The sequence below is a fragment of the Theropithecus gelada genome, chromosome 4 (assembly GCF_003255815.1).
Source record: "Theropithecus gelada isolate Dixy chromosome 4, Tgel_1.0, whole genome shotgun sequence".
NCBI lineage: Eukaryota > Metazoa > Chordata > Mammalia > Primates > Cercopithecidae > Theropithecus > Theropithecus gelada.
The window spans coordinates 38,145,105-38,170,274 of record NC_037671.1 but is presented as its reverse complement, the minus strand read 5'-3'; the positions used below and the strand labels follow the sequence as shown (position 1 = coordinate 38,170,274).

Genomic DNA, 25,170 nt, shown 5'->3' with positions numbered 1-25,170 from the left:
CAGTGACACAATCTCAGCTCACTGGAACCTCTGCCTACCGGATTCAAGTGATTCTCCTGCCTCAGCCTTCTCAGTAGCTAGGATTACAGGCATGCGCCACCATGCCCTGGCTAATTTTTGTATTTTTAGTAGAGGAGGGGTTTCACCATGTTGGGCAGGCTGGTCTCAAACTCTGGACCTCAAGTGATCTGCCCGCCTCGGCCTCCCAAAGTGTTGAGATTACAGGCATGAGCCACCATGCCTGACCAAGGTTATTTTTAATGGACATCTTTGTAAAATCTATGATAGAATGATTCACACATAAATGACAGTATTCAAAGAGCCATATGCTTTTAAATGGGACATGGTTCAGACCTCAGAAGGATCTTATTTCCCATATCGATTCTAGAATATTGTGATAACCTTTTAGAAAAAACAGCTTAGCACTGACTGATAAGAATGTGGAGCAGCTTTCCAAGTAATTAGAATTACTCCACTACGCTATCATCTGATCCGGGTCACCCTGGATAACTTTGGTAGTGACTGCAATGGCTTCTTCACTTTCTCCCTTCTGCTGACCTTGCTCCCCATAGACTGTTGGCAACACATCTATCAGAGTGATACTCTTATTTTTTAATTTGTTCATGTTCATGAGGTATAAGTGCAGTTTGCTAGGTTGATATATTGCATTGTGGTGAAGTCAGGGCCTTCAATGGACCCATCACTGGAACAGTGCACATTGTAACCACCAAGCAACCTCCCTTCGTCTACCCTTTCACCCCACCCTCTGAGTCTTCATTGTTCATCATTCCACAGTGCCTCCACATGGACACTTTATGTAGCTCCCACTTACAAGTGAGAACATGTGGTATTTATCTTTGTTTGAGTTGTTTCAATTACGATAATGGCATCCAGTTCCATCCATGTTGCTGCAAAACACGTGATTTCATTCTTTTTTATGGCTGAATGGTATTGTGTACCATTCCATACCACATTTTCTTTATCTACTCCTAGAAACTTGGGTTGATTCCACAGTTTTTATTATGAATAGTGCTGTGATAAACATACAAGTACAGGTATTTTTTGATATGATTTATTTTCCTTTGGGCAGATACCCAGCAGTGGAACTGCTAGATCATGTGGTAGTTTTATTTTTTGTTCTTTGAGAAATTTTCATACTACTTTCTTTCTTTTCTTTTCTTTTTTTTTTTAAATGGAGTCTCACTCCGTTGCCCAGGCTGGAGTGCAGTGATGCGATCTCTGCTCACTGCAGCCTCTCCTTCCCAGGTTCAAGCAATTCTCCTGCCTCACCCTCCCGAGTAGCTGGGACTACAGTCACGTACTGCTAAGGCCGGCTAATTTTTTGTATTTTTAGTAGAGACAGGGTTTCACCTTGTCGGCCAGCACGGTCTTGATCCTCCTAACCTCGTAATCTGCATACCTCGGACTCCTGAAGTGCTGGGATTACAGCCATGAGCCACCACGCCTGGCCTTTCATACTATTTTCTATAGGGATTGTGCTGATTTTCATTCCCACCAAGAGTGTATAAGAATTCCCTTTTCTCCACATCCTCTCCAACATGTTTTTTTTGTTTTTTGGGGTTTTTTTTGTATTTTTAGTAATAGCCACTCTGATTGGTGAAAGATATCTCATTGTGATTTTAATTTGCATTTCTCTGCTGGTTAGTGATAGTGGACATTTTTTCATGTATTTGTTGGCCATTTGTCTTCTTTTGAAAAATCTCTATTCATGTCCTTAGCCTACCTTTTAATGGGATTATTTGGGGGTTTTTTCGTTGAGTTGTTTGAGTTTCTTGTAAATTCTGGATGTTAGTTCCCTGTTGGGTAATATAGTTTGCAGATATTTTCTCCCATTTTGCAGGTTGCCATTGACTCTTGATTATTTCTTTTGCTGTGCAGAAGCTTTTTTGTTTAAGTCCCATTTGTCTATTTTTATTTTTGTTGCCTGTGCTTTTGAGGTCTTTGTCATGAGTATCAGGTCTTATATTCAAGTCTTTAATCGGTCTTGAGTTGATTTTTGTGTATGGTCAGTGATCTTTTATTCCTCTGCATATGCCAGTCCAGTTTTCCCAGAACCATTTACTGAAAAGGATGTCTTTTCCCCAGTGAGTGTGCTTGTTGACTTTTCAAAGATCAGTTTGCTGTTAAGTATGTGGCTTTATTTCTAGGTTCTCTATTCTGTTCCATTGATCTGTGTATCTATTTTAATACTAATACATGCTGTTTTAGTTGCTATAACCTTGTATAATTTAAGTCAGATAGTGTAATGCTTCTAGCTTTTTTCTTTTTGCTTAGGATTCCTTTGGCTGTTTAGGTACTTTTTTTTGTGAATTTTAGAATTGTTTTTTCTAATTCTGTGAAAAAATGACATTGGTATTTTGAAAAGAATTACATTGAACCTATAGGTTGCTTTGGATAGTGTGATTGTTTTTAAAAATTTTTTTAATTTTTAGTGGGTGCATACTAGGTGTATGTATTTGTGGGGTATCTGAGATGTTTTGACACAGGCATGCACTGTGAAATAATCACATCGTGGAGAATGGGGTATCCATCCCCTTAAGCATTTATCCTTTGTGTTGTGACAATCCAATTATACTCTTCTCGTTATTTTAAAATATATAATTATTCACTGTAGTCACCCTGTTGTGCTATCAAAGAGTAGATCTTATTATTTGTAAGTAATTTTTTTATACCCATTAATCATCCTTACCTCCCCACTTCTCCCACACTACCCTTCCCAGCCTCTGGTAACCATCCTTCTACTCTCTGTATCCTTGAGTTCTATTATTTTGATTTTTAGCTCCAACAAATAAGTGAGAACATGTGAAATTTGTCTTTCTGTGTCTGGCTTATTTCACTTAACATAATGATATCCAGCTCCATCCATGTTGTTGTAAATGACAAGATCCCATTCTTTTTATGGCTGAATAGTACTTCACTGTGTATATGCACCACATTTTTTTATTCATCTGTTGATGGACACTTCGGTTGCTTCCAAATCTTAGAAAATGTGAACAGTGCTACAACAAGCATCAGAGTGCAGACATCTTTTTTGTATACAGATTTCCTTTTGTTCGATTATTTACGCAGCAATGGGATTGCTGGATAGCTCTATTTTTAGTTTTCTGAGGGACTTCCAAACTGTTCTCCATGGTGGTTGTAACCAGTTTACATTCCTACCAACGGTGCATGAAGGTTCCCTTTTCTCCATATCCTTGCCAGCATTTGTTATTGCCTATCTTTTGGACGTAAGCCATTTTAACTAGGGTGAGATGCTCTCGTTGTAGCTTCGATTTGCCTCTCTCTGATGGTCAGTGATGTTGAGCACCTTTTCATATGCCTCTTTGCCATTTGCATGTGTTTTGAGAAATGTCTATTCAAATCTTTGGCCCATTTTTTGATCAGATTATTAGATTTTTTTTCCTATAGAGTTGCTTGAGCTCCTTTTATATTCTGGTTATTCCCCTGTCAGATGGGTAATTTGCAAATATTTTCTCCCATTCTATGGGTTGTCTCTTCATTTTGTTGATTGTTTTCTTTGCTGTGCAGAAGCTGTTTAACTTCATGTTATCCCATTTGTCCATTTTTGTTTTGGTTGCCTGTGCTTGTGAGGTATTGCTCAAGAAAATTTTTGCCTAGACCAGTGTCCTGGAGATTTTCCCAAATGTTTCCTTATAGTATCTTCAAAGTTTGAGATCTTAGATTTCAGTCTTTGATCTATTTTGATTTGATTTTTATGTATTATGGGAGATAGGAATTGAGTTTCATTTTTCTGCATATAGGTATCTAGTTTTCCCAGCAACATTTTTGACTGCCTGTATCTTGAAAAGTTGCTGTAGTTTTTTTTGATTGGTTGATCTGTCTTTCTACTTAGGGTAAGAATAGTTTACACACTACAGTTAACAGTGTTATAATATTCTGTGTTTTTCTGTATATTTACTGGTGAGTTTTGTACCTTCACATGATTACTTATTGCTCATTAATGAGTTTTTCTTTCTGATTGAAGAAAGATTTTCTTTCTTTAAGATTTCTTGTAAGGACAGGTCTGGTGTTGATAAAATCCCTCAGCTTTTTTTTTTTTAATCCCTCAGCTTTTGTTTCTTGTGGGAAAGTCTCCCCTCCCTCTCCCCAGTATTTGCCTGGGGATCAGTGGGCCTCCTGTATCTGGATGCCTTAACTCACTTGTTAGACTTGGGAAATTTTTATCTACTATTTTCTTAAAGAGGTTTTCTAAACTTAAAAAAAAATTTATTCATTTAGTTAATTAATTATTATTATTATTATTTAGAAACAGGGTCTCTGTTGCTCAGGTAGAAATGAAGTGGTGCCATCATAGCTTGTTGCAACCTTTAACTCCTGGGCTCAAGCAGTCCTCCTGCCCTAGCCTCCTGAGTAGCTGAGACTACAGGCACACACCACCAGGCTCAGCTAATTTTTTTTTTTTTTTTTTTTTTTTTGAGACGGAGTCTCGCTCTGCTGCCCAGGCTGGAGTGCAGTGGCGGGATCTCAGCTCACTGCAAGCTCCGCCTCCCGGGTTCACGCCATTCTCCTGCCTCAGCCTCCTGAGTAGCTGGGACTACAGGCGCCCGCCACTGCGCCCGGCTAGTTTTTTGTATTTTTTAGTAGAGACGGGGTTTTACCGTGTTAGCCAGGATGGTCTCGATCTCCTGACCTCGTGATCTGCCCGTCTCAGCCTCCCAAAGTGCTGGGATTACAGGCTTGAGCCACCGTGCCTGGCCAATTTTTTTTTTATTTCCTTATATGTATCTGACTAGAATATTTCAGAGGACCTGTCTTCAAGTTCTCAGATTCTTCTGCTTGTCCTAGTCTATTATTGAAGCTTTCGAATGTATTTTGTATTTCCTTGAATAAATTTTTTATTTAATTTATTAATTTATTTGAGACATGTCTCACTGTGTCACCCAGGCTGGAATGCAGTGGTATGATCACAGCTCACTGCAGCTTCAATCTCCTGGGCTCAAGCGATCCTCCTGCCTCAGCCTCCTGAGTAGCTGGGACCCCAGGTGCATGCCAACACACTTATCCAATTTTTTTTAGTAGAGACAAGGTCTCACTTTGTTGCCCAGGCTTGTCTCGAACTCCTGGGCTCAAGCACCTTAGCCTCCAAAAGTGCTAGGATTACAGATGTGAGCAACTGTGCCCTGCTTCAATGAGTTTTTTAGTTCTAGAATTTCTGGGGTTTGTTGTTGTTGTTAAGATATCTGTCACCTTGGTAAATTTCTCATTCAGAATCTTGAATGGATTTTCTGATTTCCTGGTATTGATTTTCAGATTTCTCTTGCATCTAATTGAGCTTCTTTAAAATGAATATTTTGATGTATTTGGCATTTCAAGGGATTCTTTTTTGTTCGGATCTGTTGCTGGACAATTGTTGTGGTCCTTTGGTGCTGTCGTATTTACCTGTTTATGTTTTCTGTGTCTTCCATTGATATCTGCATGTTTGTTGCAGTAGTCACTTGTTTCAATTTTTTTGAAATTGCTTTTGTAGGGGAGAATATTTTTCTGAAGTTGTATATATGTCGTTGGTTAAGTAAGATACTTTTTGATTTTGATTTTGGGTACCTCTGGTAGTATGGTTTTTGTATAACTTTTTTAGCAGTACACAGGGTCAGGGGTATCTGCAGTTTCCTCTGTGGCTTAGGGTACAGTTTAGGTTGTGGTGAGGTTTTGCTGGGGACTTGGATGCCAACTGAGCCAGTCTTTGAACCCTGATGGTGGCATTAGTGGGCTGAGTATTCCTGTTTTTAGGCCCCGGAGCAGTTTACGTTGGTTCCCGTGTTAATGGGTCTTGGAGGGGTGAATTCTTGGGTCTCTGACTGGGTATATGGGCAGGTTCTCAGGCCCCTGGGCAGCTGGTATAATGTGGGGGATGGCAGTTAGAGTGGTGGAGCAACCCGCTGGGACCCAAGCAGTCTGTGTTGTTGTTGTTGTTGTTAGCTGTGATGGGTCGGAGGGGGCAGCAGGGCAATGGATATTTTCCTAAGTGTGCTTAGAGAAGCTTGGTCTCTGCTGTCCGTCTCCCAGCTGGGTGGCAGTTGCAGCCGTGTCACCCAAGGGCAGCGCATAGCCCAGCTGTAAACTCTCAAAATGGTGCCAGCTGTTGGCCTGTGACTGAAAGGGTAGGTTCCCTCTCAAATGAACAGCATGGGCAAGAAACTGTGGGGAGTTATGGTACACTCAAGTCTCAGTCTCACAGAAGCCTGTTTTCTTAGGTATGCATAGGAGAGCCTGGTTTCCCTGTCCCTCCTCAGCCAAGTGGCAGCTACAGCCAGGTCAGCCCGAAAGGGCAAGGCACAACTTAGCATTAAACTCTCAAAATAGCACTTTATGCCTGGGACCAGAGAAGGGAGGGTCCCTCTTAGGCCAGCAGCACAGGGAAGGAGCTGTGGGGAATGTGGTCCGCTCACATCTTGGTCTCAACAGCAGCCCATGGCAGGGTGATAGGGACCCTCCCGGGAGTGCATGAGAGTGCTAGCCTCACCTCTCCTTCCTCAGAGCAGTGGAGTGACAGCAGCTGTGTCTGCAGATCCCTGGTATCAAGGCTGTCAAAATGGCACCCAGCTGAAGCCGCTTAGACTCAGATGCCTGTGGGATTCTCTTTGGGTTCCATTTTTGGAGCAACATCTGTCCAAACTTTAGGCAGTTCTGTATGTCAGGCCTGAGGCCCTAGTTGGTTCAGGGTTTCTCCCATAACCAAGGTCATAAAACCCATTTTCAGAATGTGGAGCGCTGGGGATTTCTCTCTTACTGTATGCCCATGCCAGTTTCCTCAAACCCTTTCCTTACTTCTGGTGCTTCCTATCACTTCTCTGGTGAATCCTAGCATTCTTTCCTGGACAATCTGTTCAAAATGTGGGTATCTTCTGACTGTTCTAGTTCCTTTCTGTGGATGAGGCACATACTACCTGTGTCTAGTCGGCCATTTTAAATGTAAGTCAAGTCATATATTCTCTAAACTTTGCAGTGGCTCCCTTCAGAATGAATACCAAAGTCCTTACCCACACACCACCAAGCAAAGAGAACTTACTCTTCCTTCTGCTTGGAATCCTCTTCACGTACAACTACTTCATTTTCTTTAAGTTTTTACCCAGATATCACTTATCAGGGAGATCTTCCCCCCTAAATACCTAATGTAATTAACAAACTGCCACTCCCCAAACACATACCTTTATCATATTCACTCATGTATTTGCCTACTCTTCCTTTCTCCCTGTAACTTTTTTTTCTCCACAACACTTAACACAACCTAATATTGTATGTTTATTTGCTTAATAAGCCTCTCAATAGAATGTACATCATATCACAACAAAGTTTTTCCGGTTTACGGCTGTATCTATATTTAGTACTTAGAACAGTGCCTGGTACATAGCAGGTACTCAGTAAATATTTTAGCAAATAAATTGTGGAGAAATGTATTGACTCTAACAAATATCACACTGTACAAACGTCAAATGCCAGTTTCCTGTCCACACTATGTTTCAGGCTCCTGTGCCTTTATGTTTGGAACACCTTCATGTGTGTTTTCTTACCTACGTGGCACACTTTTCTTTATTCCGGTAGAGTCTTCTGTTACTTACATCACAACAGAATTAATCTCTCTTCAACTTTTATAACAAGTCTACTCTGTTAATTCATTCCCACCCTGTGATAACCCGTTAGTCCATTCGTGAAGGCAACCCCTCATGACCCAGCCACCTCTTAAAGGCTTAAAGGTCCCACCTGCTAGTAGTACTGTGAACATCGGACATGAAGTTTCAATATTAGTTTCAAAGGGGACAGACATTCAAACCATAGCAGTGTCTCTGCATTTAAAATGACTGTGTTCTTGGCTCACACCTGTAATCCCAGCACTTTGGGAGGCTGAGGCGGGCGGATCACGAGGTCGGGAGATTGAGACCATCCTGGCTAACACAGTGAAACCCCGTCTCTACTAAAAATACAAAAAAGAAATTAGCCGGACTTGGTGGCGGGCACCTGTAGTCCCAGCTACTCGGGAGGCTGAGGCAGGAGAATGGCGTGAACCCAGGAGGCGGAGCTTGCAGTGAGCCGAGATCACACCACTGCACTCCAGCCTGGGTGACAGAGCGAGACTCCGTCTCAAAAGAAAAAAAATGACTATGTTCTTTTCATCCATTCACTCATTCAGCAAACATATTGGCACATACTCTGATGTAGGCATTAGGACACAGTGGTGAACAATACATGTGTGTTGCACCCCATTGGATTCAGATTGGATCTCACTTCTTGATCTCTTCAGCACATCAGCATATGGCATTCAGTAATGGAATTTTACATAATTTTTAATGAGCTATATTATTAAAAATATTAAAAATACAGTCAACTTTTGAACAACATAGGTTTGAACTACATAAGTCCACTTATACACGGGTTTTTTTTAACCAAACAAGGATCGAAAACAGTATTCGAGGAATGTGAAATGCACATATATGGAGGGCTGGCTTTTTGTATATTTGAGTTCTGGGCCAACTGTGAAACTTGAGTTTGCACAGATTTTGTTATGCTCGGGGAATTCGAAAACTAATCCCCGAAGTACACTGAGGGACCACTGTACTAAGCTTTTTATTCTTTTTTTTTTTTTTCTTTTTCTTTTTCTTTTTTGCTTATCAGGCATGCATTTATTTACACAGTGGGGGAGACAGTGAGTTATTGAAGCTTTTATTTAAAAATTTGCCTACTTCTTTCACCAGTTTTTCACTCCCCATAACAGTATTTACCTTTATATTACTAATAACAGGTTATATTACTCCAATTTTGTTTTCAGTGTTACATATTATTTTTTTCCTCCTGGAAAATGGGACTTTTCTAGCATCACAGCACAAATTCCTCATTTCCCCAATGTAATCTAATTTTTGGCTACATGATCATTCCATGTTTATATCATTGAGACTCTAATGCTATCCTCAGCTGAACTGAGCATATATTGTGGTTCCTTTTCCTTTCTGAACCTTTCCATGGTTTCCTTCTGTTCTGAAACATGTTATAAAACATAACATGTTTCATTTGCTTAGTTTTCTTTGTACTGTTGATCACTTAATTCAATCCCATACTTTTACCCAGTGTTGTAAATACACTTTAATATGTACAGATACATTGAGTGTTCTTTCTACTATTATCTTTCTAAAGCGCTCTATCCTAGAACCTGGAGTCTTCTAATCTCTGTTCATCTGATTGGGTTGACCTGTAGGTCTGCTACATAACTATCATTTGGGATTTCCCTTCACCGTCATCCTGGAGATTTATTATTTTCTCTATATATATATCCCCTGTTTTCTGTGTCTCCTTTCTTTCTTGGTTTATGTCATCTTTTTTGTAGAGTACATGCAACATAAAATAGTTTCCTGAGAAAGGATATGAGATTGGGTGGGAGAAGGGTAGGATTTGCACATCTCATCGTCTTTATTCTGCTTTCACACTCAGTTTCCTATGTAGAGAATTCTAGGTTAGAAAACATTTTCTTTCAGAATGTCGTTGCTCCATTGCTTTCTAGTTTCCAGTCTTGATGGTACTAAAGACCGATGCCATTCTAATTCTTAATCTTTATATGAAACCTTTTCCCCCAGTGGAAGTAACATAATTTCATAGTGATGTGCCACACTCAGCCTGTTTTTCACCTCTCATACTAAAGATTTGATGTTCACTTTCAACATTGAAACTCTGATTCTTTGGTTTTGAATCTTAATTTTTTTTTTTAGGTGACAAAGTGTCACAGTTAGAAAGAGTAATCTTTCAGAAAGCCATATTTATGAATGAAAATAAAATGTCTAGTATGTACTTCAAAATCTGGTGTAGGTGCAGTGGCAGGGTTGGGATACAGTTGAAAATAGACTGGCAATGAGTGGTAATTGCTTTGTGACACTAGTATAATAAATGGCATGGGGTTCATGATTCTTTCTACTTTTGTATATATTTGAAATTTTCCATGATAAAAATAAATGAATAATGAAGGAAAAAAGAAGCTTAGTATGAGTCATATACAGGAAACAAAATTCAGTTATTCAAATGTGATAGAAAAGTGTGGAAGACGATTCTCTAATCCTATTGAAATTTAAAAACAGGGAACAGTGTTTATGAAAAGAGGAAATTACACAGAGAAAGCCTTTAGGTAGAAAACTAGTATAGACTAGGGCTTCAAAGGGTACTAGATGAAATTTGACTAAAACAGCAAAAAGTACTCTAGGTAGAACATCAACATCACCAATAAAGGCACAGAAAGATACTTATTAAAGACAAGTATAGTAAATTGCAAGGTTAAAGAGTTTGGATTCCTTGGTGTGGTAGCTCACGCCTGTAATCCCAGCACTTTGGGAGGCCAAGGCGGGTGGATCACTTGAGCCCAGGAGTTTTGAGTCCAGCATGGGCAACATAGCAAGACCCCATCTTTACTAAAACAATTTTTAAAAAGAATAAAGCTGTTGTTGTTTCCTAGACCTGTGTATCTATATTAAGTTTAGGCTCATTTGTTTGTAAAAATAATTTGGAGTAGCTGTGTGTAGGGCAAAGGATTATTGGAGCTAATAACATAAAAATGCTGTTTAAGAAATAAGCAAAGTGAGAACTTTGGTTTGGGAAAAACTTCAGAGAGTTTGTTTTCATCTTCATTGTTAAGCAGTATTGACTTGTTACTTTTTAGAATGAAGTTTAAAATACTGTTTCCTTCATTTTCTCAGCACAAACATTTCACTGAAGATATTCAAACAAGGCAGTATCGTTCCTTGGAAGTTCTGATAGGATCTGGCTATAATACCCCTGCTGACATTTGGAGCACAGCATGCATGGTAATGTTTTTTCCCCTTGGCTTTCACTTGTTAAGTGGTACATATCTTGCCCTGTTTGCTAATTTCAGTAAACCAGCAAATTAACTAGCAGAAAAGAACGTAACACAGATGACTTACCATAGGAATTCTAAATTCTGTGTCTAGAGAGGTCCGAATTCAAAAATCTGTCTGGCATTTCATTTGGTTACTGCCAAGTTCCTGTTAGGTGAAGGAACTAAATGTTTCTTACTACAGATTGTTGGGGGGAAAAATAATGAAAATAACTAAGAGGTATTGTTGGTTTTGATTAGGAGATTACAAGTATCTTTGCATTTTTAGCACTCATCTGTTTTCAGATCAGAGAAACCCCTGGAAACTGCTTCATTTTGTACAATTCTGCAGCTCCTCAGATATCTTTGTAGCTCCCAAGATGTGAAGTCCAATCGTTCATAGATTCGTAAATGGCTATTTAGCCCCCGGCAAGCAACTATTCTAGTGGTCAGATTTAGTTGATCATAAATGATTTCCTACTGATAGCCTCATGTTGGAATGTGTTACATTGTTTCTTAAAATGTATTATACTCCTTAATATCTTTAATCACCACAATTTCTAACTGTGTTTGTTTACTTGTTTCTCTTCTGTGTTGTAAGCCCCATACTGTCAGGAATCATGGCTGTTATGTATTCATTGCCTGACACATTTTGAGTGATCGCTTACAATGTAGTTCCGATGCTAACTACCCAGAGTTATCGCACCCTTCATAGGTTAAGAGCATGGTTCCCCACAAGATTGCTCTCACTTCAGACACTAACCACAAGCCTCAGGATCCACAAGCCACCTGTACTTCTAACCAACTGGCTACAAATTAAGAGGTTTGCATTACCCCCTCAGAAAGTGCTAAGCTTGCTATAGTTTGTTTATAAAGAATACAAATCAGGACACATAGGGGAAAGTCTGAGAGGGTACTAAACATGAAGCTTCTATGTCCTCAGGACTTGTCACCCTCCTGGCACATTGATGTGTGTCACCACCGAGGGATGCTCACCCAAGCTTCAAGTGTTCAGAGTTTTATTGAGATGCCATTAATTAGGTATTGATTGAATCATTGGCCATGGGATTGAGCTCAGTCTTCAAGCTTTCCCTCCCTTCCCTGGAGGTTGGGAAGTTGGAAAGCCCCAATCCTCTGATCATGTGGTTGGTCTTTCCCGTATGTCCAACCTTGATCTTAAAACTATGTAGCGGCTGGCCGCAGTGGCTCATGCCTGTAATCCCAGCACTTTGGGAGGCTGAGGCAAGTGGATCACTTGAGGTCAGGAGTTTGAGACCAGCCTGACCAACATAATGAAACCCTATCTCTACTAAAAATTAGCCAGATGTGGTGCATGCCTATAATCCCAGCTACTTGGGAGGCTGAGGCAGGAGAATCGCTTGAACCTGGGAGACAGAGGTTGCAGTGAGCCAAGATCACACCATTGCACTCCAGCCTAGGCAACAAGAACGGAACATCAAAAATCCAACTATATAGGGCCCCAACATGAGTCACTTTGTTAATATAAACTTAGATATGGTCCAAGAGACCCACCATGGATAAAGACACCTACCTCTTGGAAATTCCAAGGGTTTAGTGAAGGGGTGGCCTGCCCCTCCACACCTGTGGGTGTTTCTCGTTAGGTGGAAAGAGAGACTTGAGAAAAGAAATGAGACACAGAGACAAAGTATAGAGGAAGAAAAAGTGGGCCCAGGGGACCAGCGCTCAGGATACAGAGGACCCCCACCTGCACTGGTCTGTGAGTTCCCTCAGTATTTATTAGTCATTATCTTTACCATCTCAGAAGAAGGGAAATGGCAGGACAATAGGGTCATAGTAGGGAGAAGGTCAGCAGTAAGACGTAGGAATAAAGATCTGTGTGACTTGAATAAGTTTAAGGAAAAGTGCTGTGCCTTGATATGCATATGTAAACATCTCCATAAACTTTTTTAGTGCATAAAGAGCAGCATTGCGCTAGCACATCCCACCTTCAGCCCTAAGGCGATTTTCTCCCATCTCAGTAAATAGAACGTGCAATGAAGTTTTACACTGAGAGGTTCCATTGCCCAGGGACGGGCAGGAGACAGATGCCTTTCTCTATCTTAACTGCCAAGAGGCCTTCTTTCCTCTTACACTAATCCTCCTCAGCACAGACCCTTCACGGGTGTCAGGCTGGGGGACAATTCAGTCTTTCCCTTCCCACAAGGCCATATTTCAGACCATCACATGGGGAGAAAACTTAGACAATACCTGGCTTTCCTAGGCAGAGGTCCCTGCGACTTTCCGCAGTGTATGTGTCCCTGGGTACTTGAGATGAAGAGAATGGTGATGACTTTTTTTTTTTTTTTTTTTTGGGACGGAGTCTTGCTCTATCGCCCAGGCTGGAGTGCAGTGGCATGATCTTGGCTCACTGCAAATTCCGCATGCCCCTGCCTCAGCCGTCCGAGTAGCTGGGACTACAGGCACCTGCCACCACACCCAGCTGGGACAACAGGCGCACGCCGCCATGCCCGGCTAATTTTTCGTATTTTTAGTAGAGACAGGGTTTCACCGTGTTAGCCAGGATGGTCTCGATCTCCTGACCTCGTGATCCATCCGCCCACTTCGGCATCCCAAAGTGCTGGGATTGCAGGTGTGAGCCACCGTGCCGGGCCCATATCATTGGTCTTTAAAGCTGGTGGACTGTCTGAAGTAAGGTTTTAATATTGTTGCACAAAATGAAAGAATATTGGAATAAAATCTCAGGCTTCTTTCTTGCCACACTTCAAAGCTTTGTATTTTGAGGAATTTTATTTGAGTTAATTTGCTATAGAAAATGATAAATGATGGAGATGCCACCAGCTATAAAGTGTACCTGGTTAATAGATGGCATCTGATTTATTAAAATGTGGATTTGCTAAGATGTAGTTTTTAGTAGTGGATTAATTGTTTACTGTAAGAAGATGAGGACTTTTTTTTCTTATTCCACATTTCTATTTTGTTTGGGGGCAGTAGATCCTGCTTGATATTTAATAAAGTATTTCTAATGTCAGGCTTAAGAAGTAAGGCTGAAAGATAAAGGTGTCATTAGTCTTGCCTCATAGTTCTGGACCCACTCACATGTCAGAATTTTCTTCATCAAGGAACGCAAGGTACTTACCTGACATGAGACGATATCATGAAAAATTGAGCCCCATTTGATCCTCAAATTTTATTTTGCCAGTTGACATAGAAAAACAAAATGTTGCTTTAAATTTGATCATAGAGGCCAGGCGTGGTGGCTCACGCCTGTAATCCCAGCACTTTGGGAGGCTGAAGCTGGCGGATCACAAGGTCAGGTGATCGAGACCATCGTGGCTAACACTGTAAAACCCCGTCTCTACTAAAAAGTACAAAAAAAAGTTAACCGGGCATGGTGGCGGGCGCCTGTAGTCCCAGCTACTCGGGAGGCTGAGGCAGGAGAATGGCGTGAACCTGGCAGGCGGAGCTTGCAGTGAGCCGAGATCGCGGCACAGCACTCCAGCCTGGGTGACAGAGCGAGACTCCGTCTCAAAAAAAAAAAAAAAAATTGATCATAGAGCAAAAATTCTGGAATATCAGAAGTGCCTGAAGAGATGGATCATCCTGCATCCAAAGTAATTAATGGATGGAAAGATTAGAACCCTCTCTGAGAGGTAATGAGATGAACAAGTTGAGATTGCCTACCACATTGATGATTGAGGAATAGATAGAAGGGCAATTATAAAAAGGGAAAAGGGGACCCAGGTGTGGTGGCTTATGATTGTAATTCCAGCACTTTGGGAGGCTGAGGCAGACACATTACTTGGGGTCACGAGTTCAAGACTAGCCTAGCCAACATGGAGAAACCCTGCCTCTACTAAACATACAAAAATTAACTGGTCGTGGTGGCACATGCCTGTAATCCCAGCTCCTCGGGAGGCTGAGGCACAAGAATCTTTTGAACCTGGGAGGCAGAGGCTGCAGTGAGCTGAGATCACACCACTGTACCCCAGCCTGGGCAACAGAGCAAGACTCTGTTTCAAAAAGGGGGGGTGGAAAGGAGAAAATATTTGTGTAGAACATGACAGAGTGAGACTCTGTCTCAAAAAAAAAAAAGAAAGAAAAAAAAATTTCGAACATTGGAGTCAGGACAGGTAGGACCATAACTGGCAGGATGAGATTATCTTCTTCTCTGGCCTTTGAATGCCCTTCCTCCCGCTGTGGGGAAGTATGTTTATAGTCCCCAGTTGTCTTCCTTTTCTGGTAAATTCCTCTTTTGAAGTGATTGCTTTCTGGCATATGTTCCTTTTCTTCACCTTTTGCTCTCTGAAATTCAGGACAGGATTTGTGGGACTCCCATGGGCACTTGTGAGAGGTTCGGTGAGTATAGCTACACATATTTAGGACATGGGGTGAAGTGCATGTCTTTGTCAACCCCAGAAGTTGGCCAATTACTAATCAAGGGAAAGGTTAGGGGAAAAACTAGAGAATATGCAGTCATCCCTCAATGTCCTCAGGGGATTGGTTCTAAGACCCCTTGCAGATACCAAAATCCACAGGTGTTCAAGTACTTTACATAAAATGGCGTAGTGTTTGCGTATAACATATATAACCGTATGGCCTCTGTATACTTAAATTGTTTCTAGATTACTTATAATACCTAATATAATATAAATGTTATGTAAAGTTGTTGTACCATATTTTTTTAACTTGGTTTTTTTGTTGTTTCGTTTTGTTTTTTTTAGGGATGGCATCTTGCTCTGTTGCCCAGGCTGGAGTGCAGTGGTGTGATCATAACTCAATATAACCTCAAACTCCTGGGTTCAAGGGATCCTACCACCTCACTCCCCGAGTAGCTAGGACTATAGGCATGTGCCACCCACTTGGCTCATTTTTAAATTTTTTTCTCGTAGAGACCAAGTCTTGCTATGTTGCACAGACTGGTCTCAAACTGCTGGCTTCAAACGATCCTGCTACCTCAGCCTCCCAAAGCACTGGGATTACAGGCATGACTCACTGTGCCTGTCCTTTACTTGTTTTTTTTATTGTGCTGTTGTTGCTGTTTCTGAATATTTTTAATCTGCAGTCAGTTGAATCTGAGCATGTGGAACCTCAGACACCCAGGGCTGACTAACTTAATTCTTGGTCAGATGTTTCAGTAAGGGAGTGAATCTTTCAGAAATGGGATCCAAAGGGGTTTATCCGTAACTGTCTTTGTCTAGAATTCTTAAGGCTACTAAAATCCTTAAACTATCCAAATCCAAAGTGTAGTAATTTAACCCAAGAGCTCTTTCTCCATCATCACCAATTCACAATCTGAGCTGCCTGAATGAAAAGGCAGAAATGTCTGCAGGTGGTTATAACTTCTAGCACTATGCACAATAGCTGTTTAGATTTCACCAAAGATTGTCACCTTTGTTCAACAGCAGTAAGTCAGTGGAGGCCAGATTTTGAATGCTATTTTAGTAAGTAATATTTTGAGTTCTTTTTGTACAATTTCCTTATCCTATACAATGAAAGCTATAGGTTTGCTTTTATTTATTTTTTTGTTTTTGCTGCCATAGTGTTCCGCTAAACAGAGGTAATACAAACACCAAAAAACAGAGTATAATCTCATCTCTTTCACAGTTCTATAATAAAATCACTAGGACCTGTGTCTTTACAATAGATTCCTGCAGTTGGTATGTGCAGAAGTATCTGGATCCCAGGCATTGCTGTCAGTGAAGGTAAAGGAGAGCTGGGTATTTGCTGTATTCAAGAGATGGGAGTGATTAAATGCACAGCTCCCAAAGTTAGACATTCTAAACAGGGAAAGAAGCAGGAGGAATTGAGAGAGGCAAGCATTTGTTCCCCAGGAATGATGGAGTTATAGTTAATTAACTATAGGACCTTCATTATAACCCCAGTGAATAGCACACAGTTGAGAGGAAGGCTTTAAGCTGACACCAGCCGGGGTGCACTAGATCCCTGGGGCAAGATAGTCTCCATTTTAATCATTCATAGCTTGTACGGTCTGTTCACGTAACTGGATGTTGGAATATTTATTTTAGGCATGCTTTGATTACCAAAGAAAAATTAAAGCTTTAAGTCTATAGTAGTACCTTGCCCTTATTGTTTACTTTTTGTCTATATCAATTAATGAGAACTTAAATGGATAGGCCTTTCCTCTTAACTGAAAAAGGACTCAGCCGTTGGCCCTCTTCTCTCTCTTCCTGGGGGATTTCGTCAAGTCCCATGATGTCTCTAGCCTCAGCTCATCTCTATACTTAATCCAACTTTTTATGTCCAACTGTCTGCTTGACAACTCCATTTGAATATCATAAATATCTCAAATGTAACATTTTCAAAATAGAGTGCTTGGTTCACCCTACACATCCTGTTTTTGTAAATTATCCCCCTGTTCACCCAGCCACTCAGACTAAAAGCTTAGAACCTGAACCTTTTAGGTTAATTCTTAATTCTGTTTTCCACTGTCTACATCTAGTCCATCAGCTGTTTTTATGTGTTGTTTTACCTTCAGAATATATCCAATACCGGCTAGGTGCAGGTCATACCTATAATCTCAGCACTTTGGGAGGCTGAGGCAGGTGGATCACCTGATATCAGGAGTTCAAGACCAGCCTGGCCAACCTGATGAAACCCTGTCTCTACCAAAAATACAAAAATTAGCCGGGTGTGGTGGTATGCAACTGAAATCCCAGCTACTGGGGAGGCTGAGGCACGAGAATTGCTTGAACCCAGGAGGCAGAGATTGCAGTGAGCCAAGACTGCACCACAGCCTGAGTGACAGAGCGAGACCCTGTCTCCAAAAAAAAAAAAAAAAAACAACAAAAATCCAATACCAACCACTTTTTACTTTTTCCATTAACTCATTATAACCCATGCCATCATCATTTCACAAATGGATCAGTACAGTGACCTCCTAATTTCCTTTCTCTGCTTCTGTTTTTCTCTCTTCATGTCACATTATCACATAGTGGCCTGAGTGGTCTTAAGTGTTAATCAAATCATATTACTCCCCTGTTTTAAATCCTCTAATTGCATCTATTCCACTCAAAGTCCTATTTTCTTTCCCTAGTCTTGTGAAGCTCATTCTTACCTTGGACCTTTGGACGTGCTTTCTCGTTCACCTTATGCAGGTCTTTGTTCAACAGAATCTCTTTAGAGATATCTTCCTGACGACTTTATTTGAAATAACCCCCACTTTATCACTTTTCTTTGTCACATAGAACTTGTGACTCCCTGAAATACATGGGGTTTTTTTATGTTTGCTTTCTATATGAGGCAGGGAAATTGTCTGTGATTCTTAAATAGGAAAGGGATATGTGCAGTAGACATATGCATTTTGGAAAAGTTCTTCAGCAATTCTTACGTACACCTTTGATACAGAACCATTTATTTGCTTTGACTAATATAATTTACAGCTGTGTTAAGACTGGAAAAACGCTACTTTTAAAACTGGAAGTGAGTGGTAGAATATATTTAGTAACAACAAAAAAACTAATAACTGAACTCGGGAGTTTCCCAACCGTCCTTTTTGACCTGTGGCTATTGTAACCCTCTTTCATCCTTTCTAGTGCTGAAACATTGCTTCCTTGCTGTTAAGACATCTTTCCTTTGCTTCATTCCCCTGCTATTGGTTGTTTGCAGAGCACTAACCACTAGGACTGGGTACTTAATTATGTTACTTCTCCATATCAAGAGGAGCAGTAAGTAGACTTCTAAACAAAATTTGAACAAAACTTGGCATATCTGGTTTGAAATGAGTTTCAAAGCCACCTTCAACTTAGTATCTTCATGATTTGAGCAATTAAATATGGTTAGTAACAGAAATAAGGTATGAATGATACTTGTCAGATATTTCTAGAAATATTGTTGTAGTTAAAACTAAATTTACTTTTTCCCTTTTTTTTGTCTTTTTTAACTCTTTAATCATTATCTCCCCATTATCTTCACCCCCCAGCCTCTGTAACCACCATTCCGCTCTCTGCTTCTATGAGTTCAATTGTTTTAGATTTCACATACAAGTGAGAGTGTTGCAGTATTTGTCTTTCTGTGCCTGGCTTATTTCACTTCATATTATGTTTTCCAATTCCATCCATGTCATTGCAAATGACTGAATTTCCATCTTGTTTTTAAGGCTGAATAGTATTCCATTCCATTGTGTATACAAGTTGAATATCCCGAATCTGAAACACTTGGTACCAGTTTCAGTTTGGGAAATTTTTTAGATTTTGGAATATTTGCAGAATACATACTGTCTGAACATTTCTAATCCAAAAATCTAAACTTCGAAATGCTCCAAATGAGCATTTCCTTTGCATGTCGTGTCAATTTTGGATTTTGGAGCAACCTGTATATACCACATTTTATTGTCTGTTTATCTGATCTGTATAGACTCAACTTAGATTGATTTTAAAATCAACTTAGGTTGATTCCATAATTTGACTATTGTGAATAGTGCTGCCGTGAATATGGGAATGCAGACATCACTTAAACAAACTGATTTTAAATCTTTGAGGTAAATATCCAGAAGTGGGATTGCTGGATCATATGGTAACTCTACTTTTAGATTTTTAAAGAACCTCCATATAGTTTTCCATGAGGGTTGTACTAATTTACATTCCCACCAGTAACATTCAAGACTTCCCTTTGCTCCACATTCTCACCAATACTAAATCTTTCATCTTTGTGATAACAGACATTCTGACAGATATGAAATGATATCTCATTTTGGTTTTAATTTGCATTTCCCTAATGATTAATGATGTTGAGCTATTTTTTAGTAGATCTGTTGGCCATTTGTGTGTCTTCTTTTCAGAAATGTGTATTTAGGTCCTTTGCCTGTTTTTTAATAGGGTTTTTGTTTGTTTGTTTTCTTGCTATTGAGTTGAGTTCCATATTATTTTGGATATTAACCCCTATCAGATGTATAGCATGCAAATATTTTTTCCCATCCCATAGGTTATCTGTACACACTATTGTTTCCTTTGCTGTACAGAAGTTTTTTGGTTTGATGTTATCCCATTTGTCTGTATTCGCTTTTGCTCCCTGGGCTTTTGGGGTCAAATCCAAAAAAATCATTGCTCAGATCAATGTCATGTGGGTTTCCCCCTTGTTTTCTTCTGGTAGTTTTTCAGTTTCAGGTCTTATGTTTAAGTCTTTCATCCATTTTGATTTTTGTATTCGGAGTGCAATTTCATTCTTTTTATATCCAGTTTTTCCAACACCATTTATTGAAGAGACCATCCTTTTCCCATTCTGTATTCTTGGGATTTTTGTCAAAGATCACTTGACCATACATGCATGGGTTCATTTCTTTTTTTTTTTTGAGTCGGAGTCTCACTCTGTTGCCCAGGCTGGAGCGCAGTGGCACGATCTCGGCTCACTGCAAGCTCCGCCTCCTGGGTTCACACCATTCTCCTGCCTCAGCCTCCCCAGCAGCTAGGACTACAGGCGCACGCCACCATGCCCAGCTAATTTTTGTATTTTTAGTAGAGACGGGGTTTCACCATGTTAACCAGGATGGTCTCAATCTCTTGACCTTGCGATCCACCTGCCTTGGCTTCCCAAAGTGCTGGGATTATAGGTGTGAGACACTGCGCCCAGCCGCATGGGTTCATTTCTGGGCTCTCTATATTGTTCCTTTGGTCTATGCTTCTGCTTTTTTTGCCAGGACCATGCTGTTTTAATTACTATAGCTTTGTAGTATAGTTTGAAAGTAGGTAGTGTGACGCTTCCAGCTTTCTTCTTGTTTTGAGACAGGGTCTCATACTGTCACTCAGGCTGGAGTGCAGCGGCACAATCATGGCTGTCTTCAGCCTTCGCCTCCTGGGCTCAAGCGATCCTCCCACCTCAGCCTCCCAAGTAGCTGGGACTACAGGTGCGCCCCACCACATCCAACTATTTTTGTATTTTTTGTAGAGATGGGGTCTCCTTGTGTTGCCCAGGCTGGTCTCAAACTCCTGGGCTCCAGTGATCTGCCTGCTTCAGCCTCCCAAAGTGCTGGGATTACAGGCGTGAGCCACCACGCCCAGCCCAGCTTTCTTCTTTGTTCGTGACTGCCTTGGCTATTTGGGATTTTTTGTGATTGCATGTGAATTTTAGGATTGTTTTTTCTATTTCTATGAAAAATAACATTGCAACTGTGATAGAGATTGCATTGAATCTGATAGATCACTTTGAGTAGTGTGGACATTTTAACAATAGTAAGGCCAGGCACGGTGGCTCACACCTCTAGTCCCAGCATTTTGGGAGGCCAAGGCAGATGGATTGTGTGAGACCAGCCTGGGCAACATGGCAAAATCCCATCTCTACAAATAATTTAAAAATTAGCCGAGTGTGGTGATTCATGCTACTTGGGAGGCAGAGGTGGGAGAATCACCTGAGGTCAGGAGGCAGAGGTTACAGTAAGCCAAGATTGCACCACTACAGTCCAGCCTGGGTCACGGAGCAAGACCTTCTCTCATAAAATTAAATTAAATTAAAATTAAAATCTTCTAAACCATGAACATAAGATATATTTTCATTTATTTGTGCCTTCAATTTCTTTTCTCAGCATTTTATAGTTTTCAGTGTACAGGTCTTTTGCCTCCGTGCTTAAATATGTTTCTAAGTGGTTTTTTTTTGGGTTTTTTTTGTTTTTTTTTTTTTGTAGCTATTGTAAATGGAATTGATCTCTTGGTTTATTTTTCAGCTAGTTGTTAGTTTACAGAAATGCTGCTGATTTTTGTGTGTTGATTTTGTATCCTGCAACTTTACTGTATTTGTTTGTTAGTTCTAATGGGTTTTTGGTGGAGTCTTTAGGGTTTTCTGTATATAAGATCATGACGGGCCAGGCTTGGTGGCTTATGCCTGTAATCCCAGCACTTTGGAAAGCTGAGGCAGGAGGATCACTGGAGCTCAGGAGTTTGAGACCAGCCTGGATAACATCGTGAGACCCCATTGCTACCAAAAGAAATGAAAAAATTAGCCAGGTGTGGTGGCACATACCTGTAGTTTCAGCTACTTGGGAGGCTGAGGCAGGAGGATCAGTTGAACCTGGGAGACAGATTGCTATTAGTTTTTCATTAAATATTTGGTAGGATTCAGCAGTGAAGCCATCAGGTCCTGGGCTTTTCTTTGATGGGAGACTTATTACAGATTTAATCTCAGATTTAATCTCTTATTTTTTATCTGTTCAGGGTTTCTATTTCTTCATGGTTCAATCTTCATAGGTTATATTGTCAATGAATTTTTCCATTTTTTCTGGGTTTTCCAATTGGTTGCCATATGATTATGCATAGTAGTCTCTTATCCTTTGTAGTTCTGTGGTATTCATTATAATGTCTCCTCTTTCATTTCTGATTTATTTATTTATTTACTTTTTTTTTTTTTTTGAGATGGGAGTCTTGCTCATCGCCCAGGCTAGAGTGCAGTGGTGCAGTCTCGGCTCCCTGCAAGCTCTGCCTCCTGGGTTTATGCCATTCTCCTGTCTCAGCCTCCCAAGTAGCTGGGACTACAGGTGCCTGCCACCACGCCCGGCTAATTTTTTGTATTTTTAGCAGAGACGGGGTTTCACCACATTAGCCAGGATGGTCTCTATCTCCTGACCTCGTGATCCGCCCGCCTCGGCCTCTCAAAGTGCTGGGATTACAGGCGTGAGCTACCGTGCCCGGCCCATTTCTGATTTCTTGAGTCTTCTTTTTTTTTGGAGACAAGGTCTCACTCTGTCACACAGATTGGAGTGCAGTAGTGCAATCTCGGCTCACTGCAACCTCCACCTCCCAGGCTCAAGCAATCCTCTCACCTCAGCCTCCTGAGTAGCTAGGACCACAGGCATGTGCCACCATGCCTAGCTAATTGTTTGTATTTTTGGTAGAGACAGGGTTCACCATGTTGCCCAGGCTGGTCTCGAACTCCTGAGCACAAGTGATCCACCTGCCTCAGCCTCCCAAAGTGCTGGGATTACAGGCATGAGCCACTGTACCTGGCCTGTATTCACATTTTTATACAACTTGTCTTTAGAATTTTTTTTTGTTAAGAGATGGGATCTCACTATATTTCCCAGGCTGGTCTTGAACTCCTGGGCTCAAGCAGTCCTCCCGCCTTGGCCTCCCAAAGTGCTGGAACTACAGGTGTAAGCCACCCTACCTGGCCTCTTTAGAACTTTTTTTATCTTTCAAAACTGAAACTCTATATACCATTGGAGAAAAACTCCTTGTTTCCCTTTTCCCCTATTCCTTGGCAACCTTTTTAATTTAAAACAGACTTAATTGTTCCAGCCTCCAGCCCTGCTCTGGAATTTTACTTCCCTTTGGTATAGATTGTTGAAGACAGGAAATTTGAATCATCTTTTAGTTTCTTTTTTCTAAAATAACATATCCAGCACTTCAGCCCTTCTTAATGTGGTCAAACCTGGGGTCAAGATAAGGGGCCTTCAGTTAATACATTAAGCACACCTGTATCTCTGCAGAAGGACAAGCATCAGAACTCTGACTTTTCCTCACTTTGAGACAGCCATTGGCCAGCCCATTGACACAGTTGATGGACATGTTACTTTGTAGAAACAGCTCTTACCTGAAAGTCCTCATTTTCTGTTTGGTAGTCACTCCTTGCATTCTGACCACACACAAACATTGCTTATGAAATGCTAGATTGCCCCTTAAGCTGTGTCAGTATTCCTTTCTGCTACCTAGAGTTTGCAAGTTACTTCTGGATCTGAATGTGATTAGTCTGTTTAAATTGTCATTGTTTTAACTTTTCCATGCATTTCATGCTATCTTCTAAGCCATTTTTCTCAAAGGCAGTAGTCTAGAGAAAGTTAACAAAGGATGGTACACTGGTTTGTTTCTTAATAGACTTTACTTTTTAGAGCAATTTTAGGTTCACAGAAAAATTGAACAAAAAGTACAAATAAGTTTTATATGCTCCCCACACACAGAGCCTCCCCCACAATCGATCTGCTGCTCCACAGTGATACATTTGTTAAAGTGAACCTACATTGGCACATCATTATTAACCAAAGTCAGTAGTTTACATCTCATTTCACTCTTTTATGAGTTTTGACAAATGTATCTATCATTATTATATGCAACATCATTTCACTGCTTTAAAACTCCTCTGTGCTCTGCCTGTTCATCCCTTCCTTCCACCACTCCCTGGCAACCACTGATATTTTTATTGTCTCCATAATGTCAAATAGTTGGAATCATACAGTATGTAGCCTTTTTAGATTGGGTTCTTTCACTTAGTAATATGCATTTAAGGTTCCTCCATATCTTCATGGCTTAATAGCTCATTTCTTTTTAGCACTGAAGAATATTTCATTTTCTGGCCTCCTGAATAGCCGGTGCCACAGGCATATAGCACTGCCATGACTGGCTCATGTGTTTTTTTGTTTTTGTTTTTGTTTTTTTTTAACTTTAATTTCAGTATCTTTACTGAACTCTATGAGACCATGAGTTGTTTTTTTTTTTAAGTCCTGGTGTCAGGAATGATTGACAAGTTTTGTTGAATAAGAATCATGATTTGTTTCTCTGTTGCTTTGGGACTATAAACCTGAGGACAACTCAGGGTAGAACAAGTATCTGCTCTATCACTGTGGTTCAGTTTCATAATAAACGAGTGAAATGTAAAACAAGCAATGCCAAGCAAGAAGCCATATAGCACTCTTGACATTTGGAGATAGTATTTGATTCCTAAACCTATCCTGAAACTTCTGGTCTTGAGGTCTCCCTCTGGATGGTAGTACTGTTTTGAGAAAGGCTGTTCTGTCATGAAATTGCAGAAACTGACCCTGGTGAGCCACCAAGACCTAAACTTGGGTCTAAATTGAGAATATGCCCCAACTAAGTCCTGGAGTCTACAGTTCTTGAGGTTGTTTGGACCACTTAGTACCATTGATTTAATCAAAATTGACCTATGACTAGCACTTATTTTATAACTGTGTTTCCCTATCAATAAGGTTATTTTTAAAAACTGCTGTTGGCCGGGCGCAGTGGCTCACGCCTGTAATCCCAGCACTTTGGGAGGCTGAGGCAGGCAGATCACGAGGTCAGGAGATCAAGACCATCCTGGCTAACACAGTGAAACCCCATCTCTACTAAAAATACAAAAAATTAGCCGGGCGTGGTGGCGGGCACCTGTAGTCCCAGCTACTCAGGAGGCTGAGATAGGAGAATGGCGTGAACCTGGGAGGCGGAGGTGGCTGTGAGCCGAGATCGCGCCACTGCGCTCCAGCCTAGGCAACAGAGCAAGACTCTGTCTCAAAAAAACAAAACTGCTGTTGTACTGATTTTTAAAACTCCATTTATAATCAGTGAGATTTATGTAGCCCCGCTGTTACCCTAACACTATCTTTTCATTCTGCATGGCACTTATTCCTA

At 40.7% G+C, this 25,170-nt stretch overlaps 1 protein-coding gene across 3 annotated transcripts in view; it reads left to right on the top strand.

The window, feature by feature from the left end:
• SRPK1 (SRSF protein kinase 1) overlaps nucleotides 1-25,170 on the top strand; it is a 90,591-nt gene that overhangs the window by 54,932 nt on the left and 10,489 nt on the right. For all 3 annotated transcript variants that reach the window (XM_025383094.1, XM_025383093.1, XM_025383095.1), the window contains one exon: nucleotides 10,710-10,817. In XM_025383094.1, coding sequence (XP_025238879.1) covers nucleotides 10,710-10,817 — 108 coding nt within the window. The remainder of the gene's footprint in view (nucleotides 1-10,709; nucleotides 10,818-25,170) is intronic.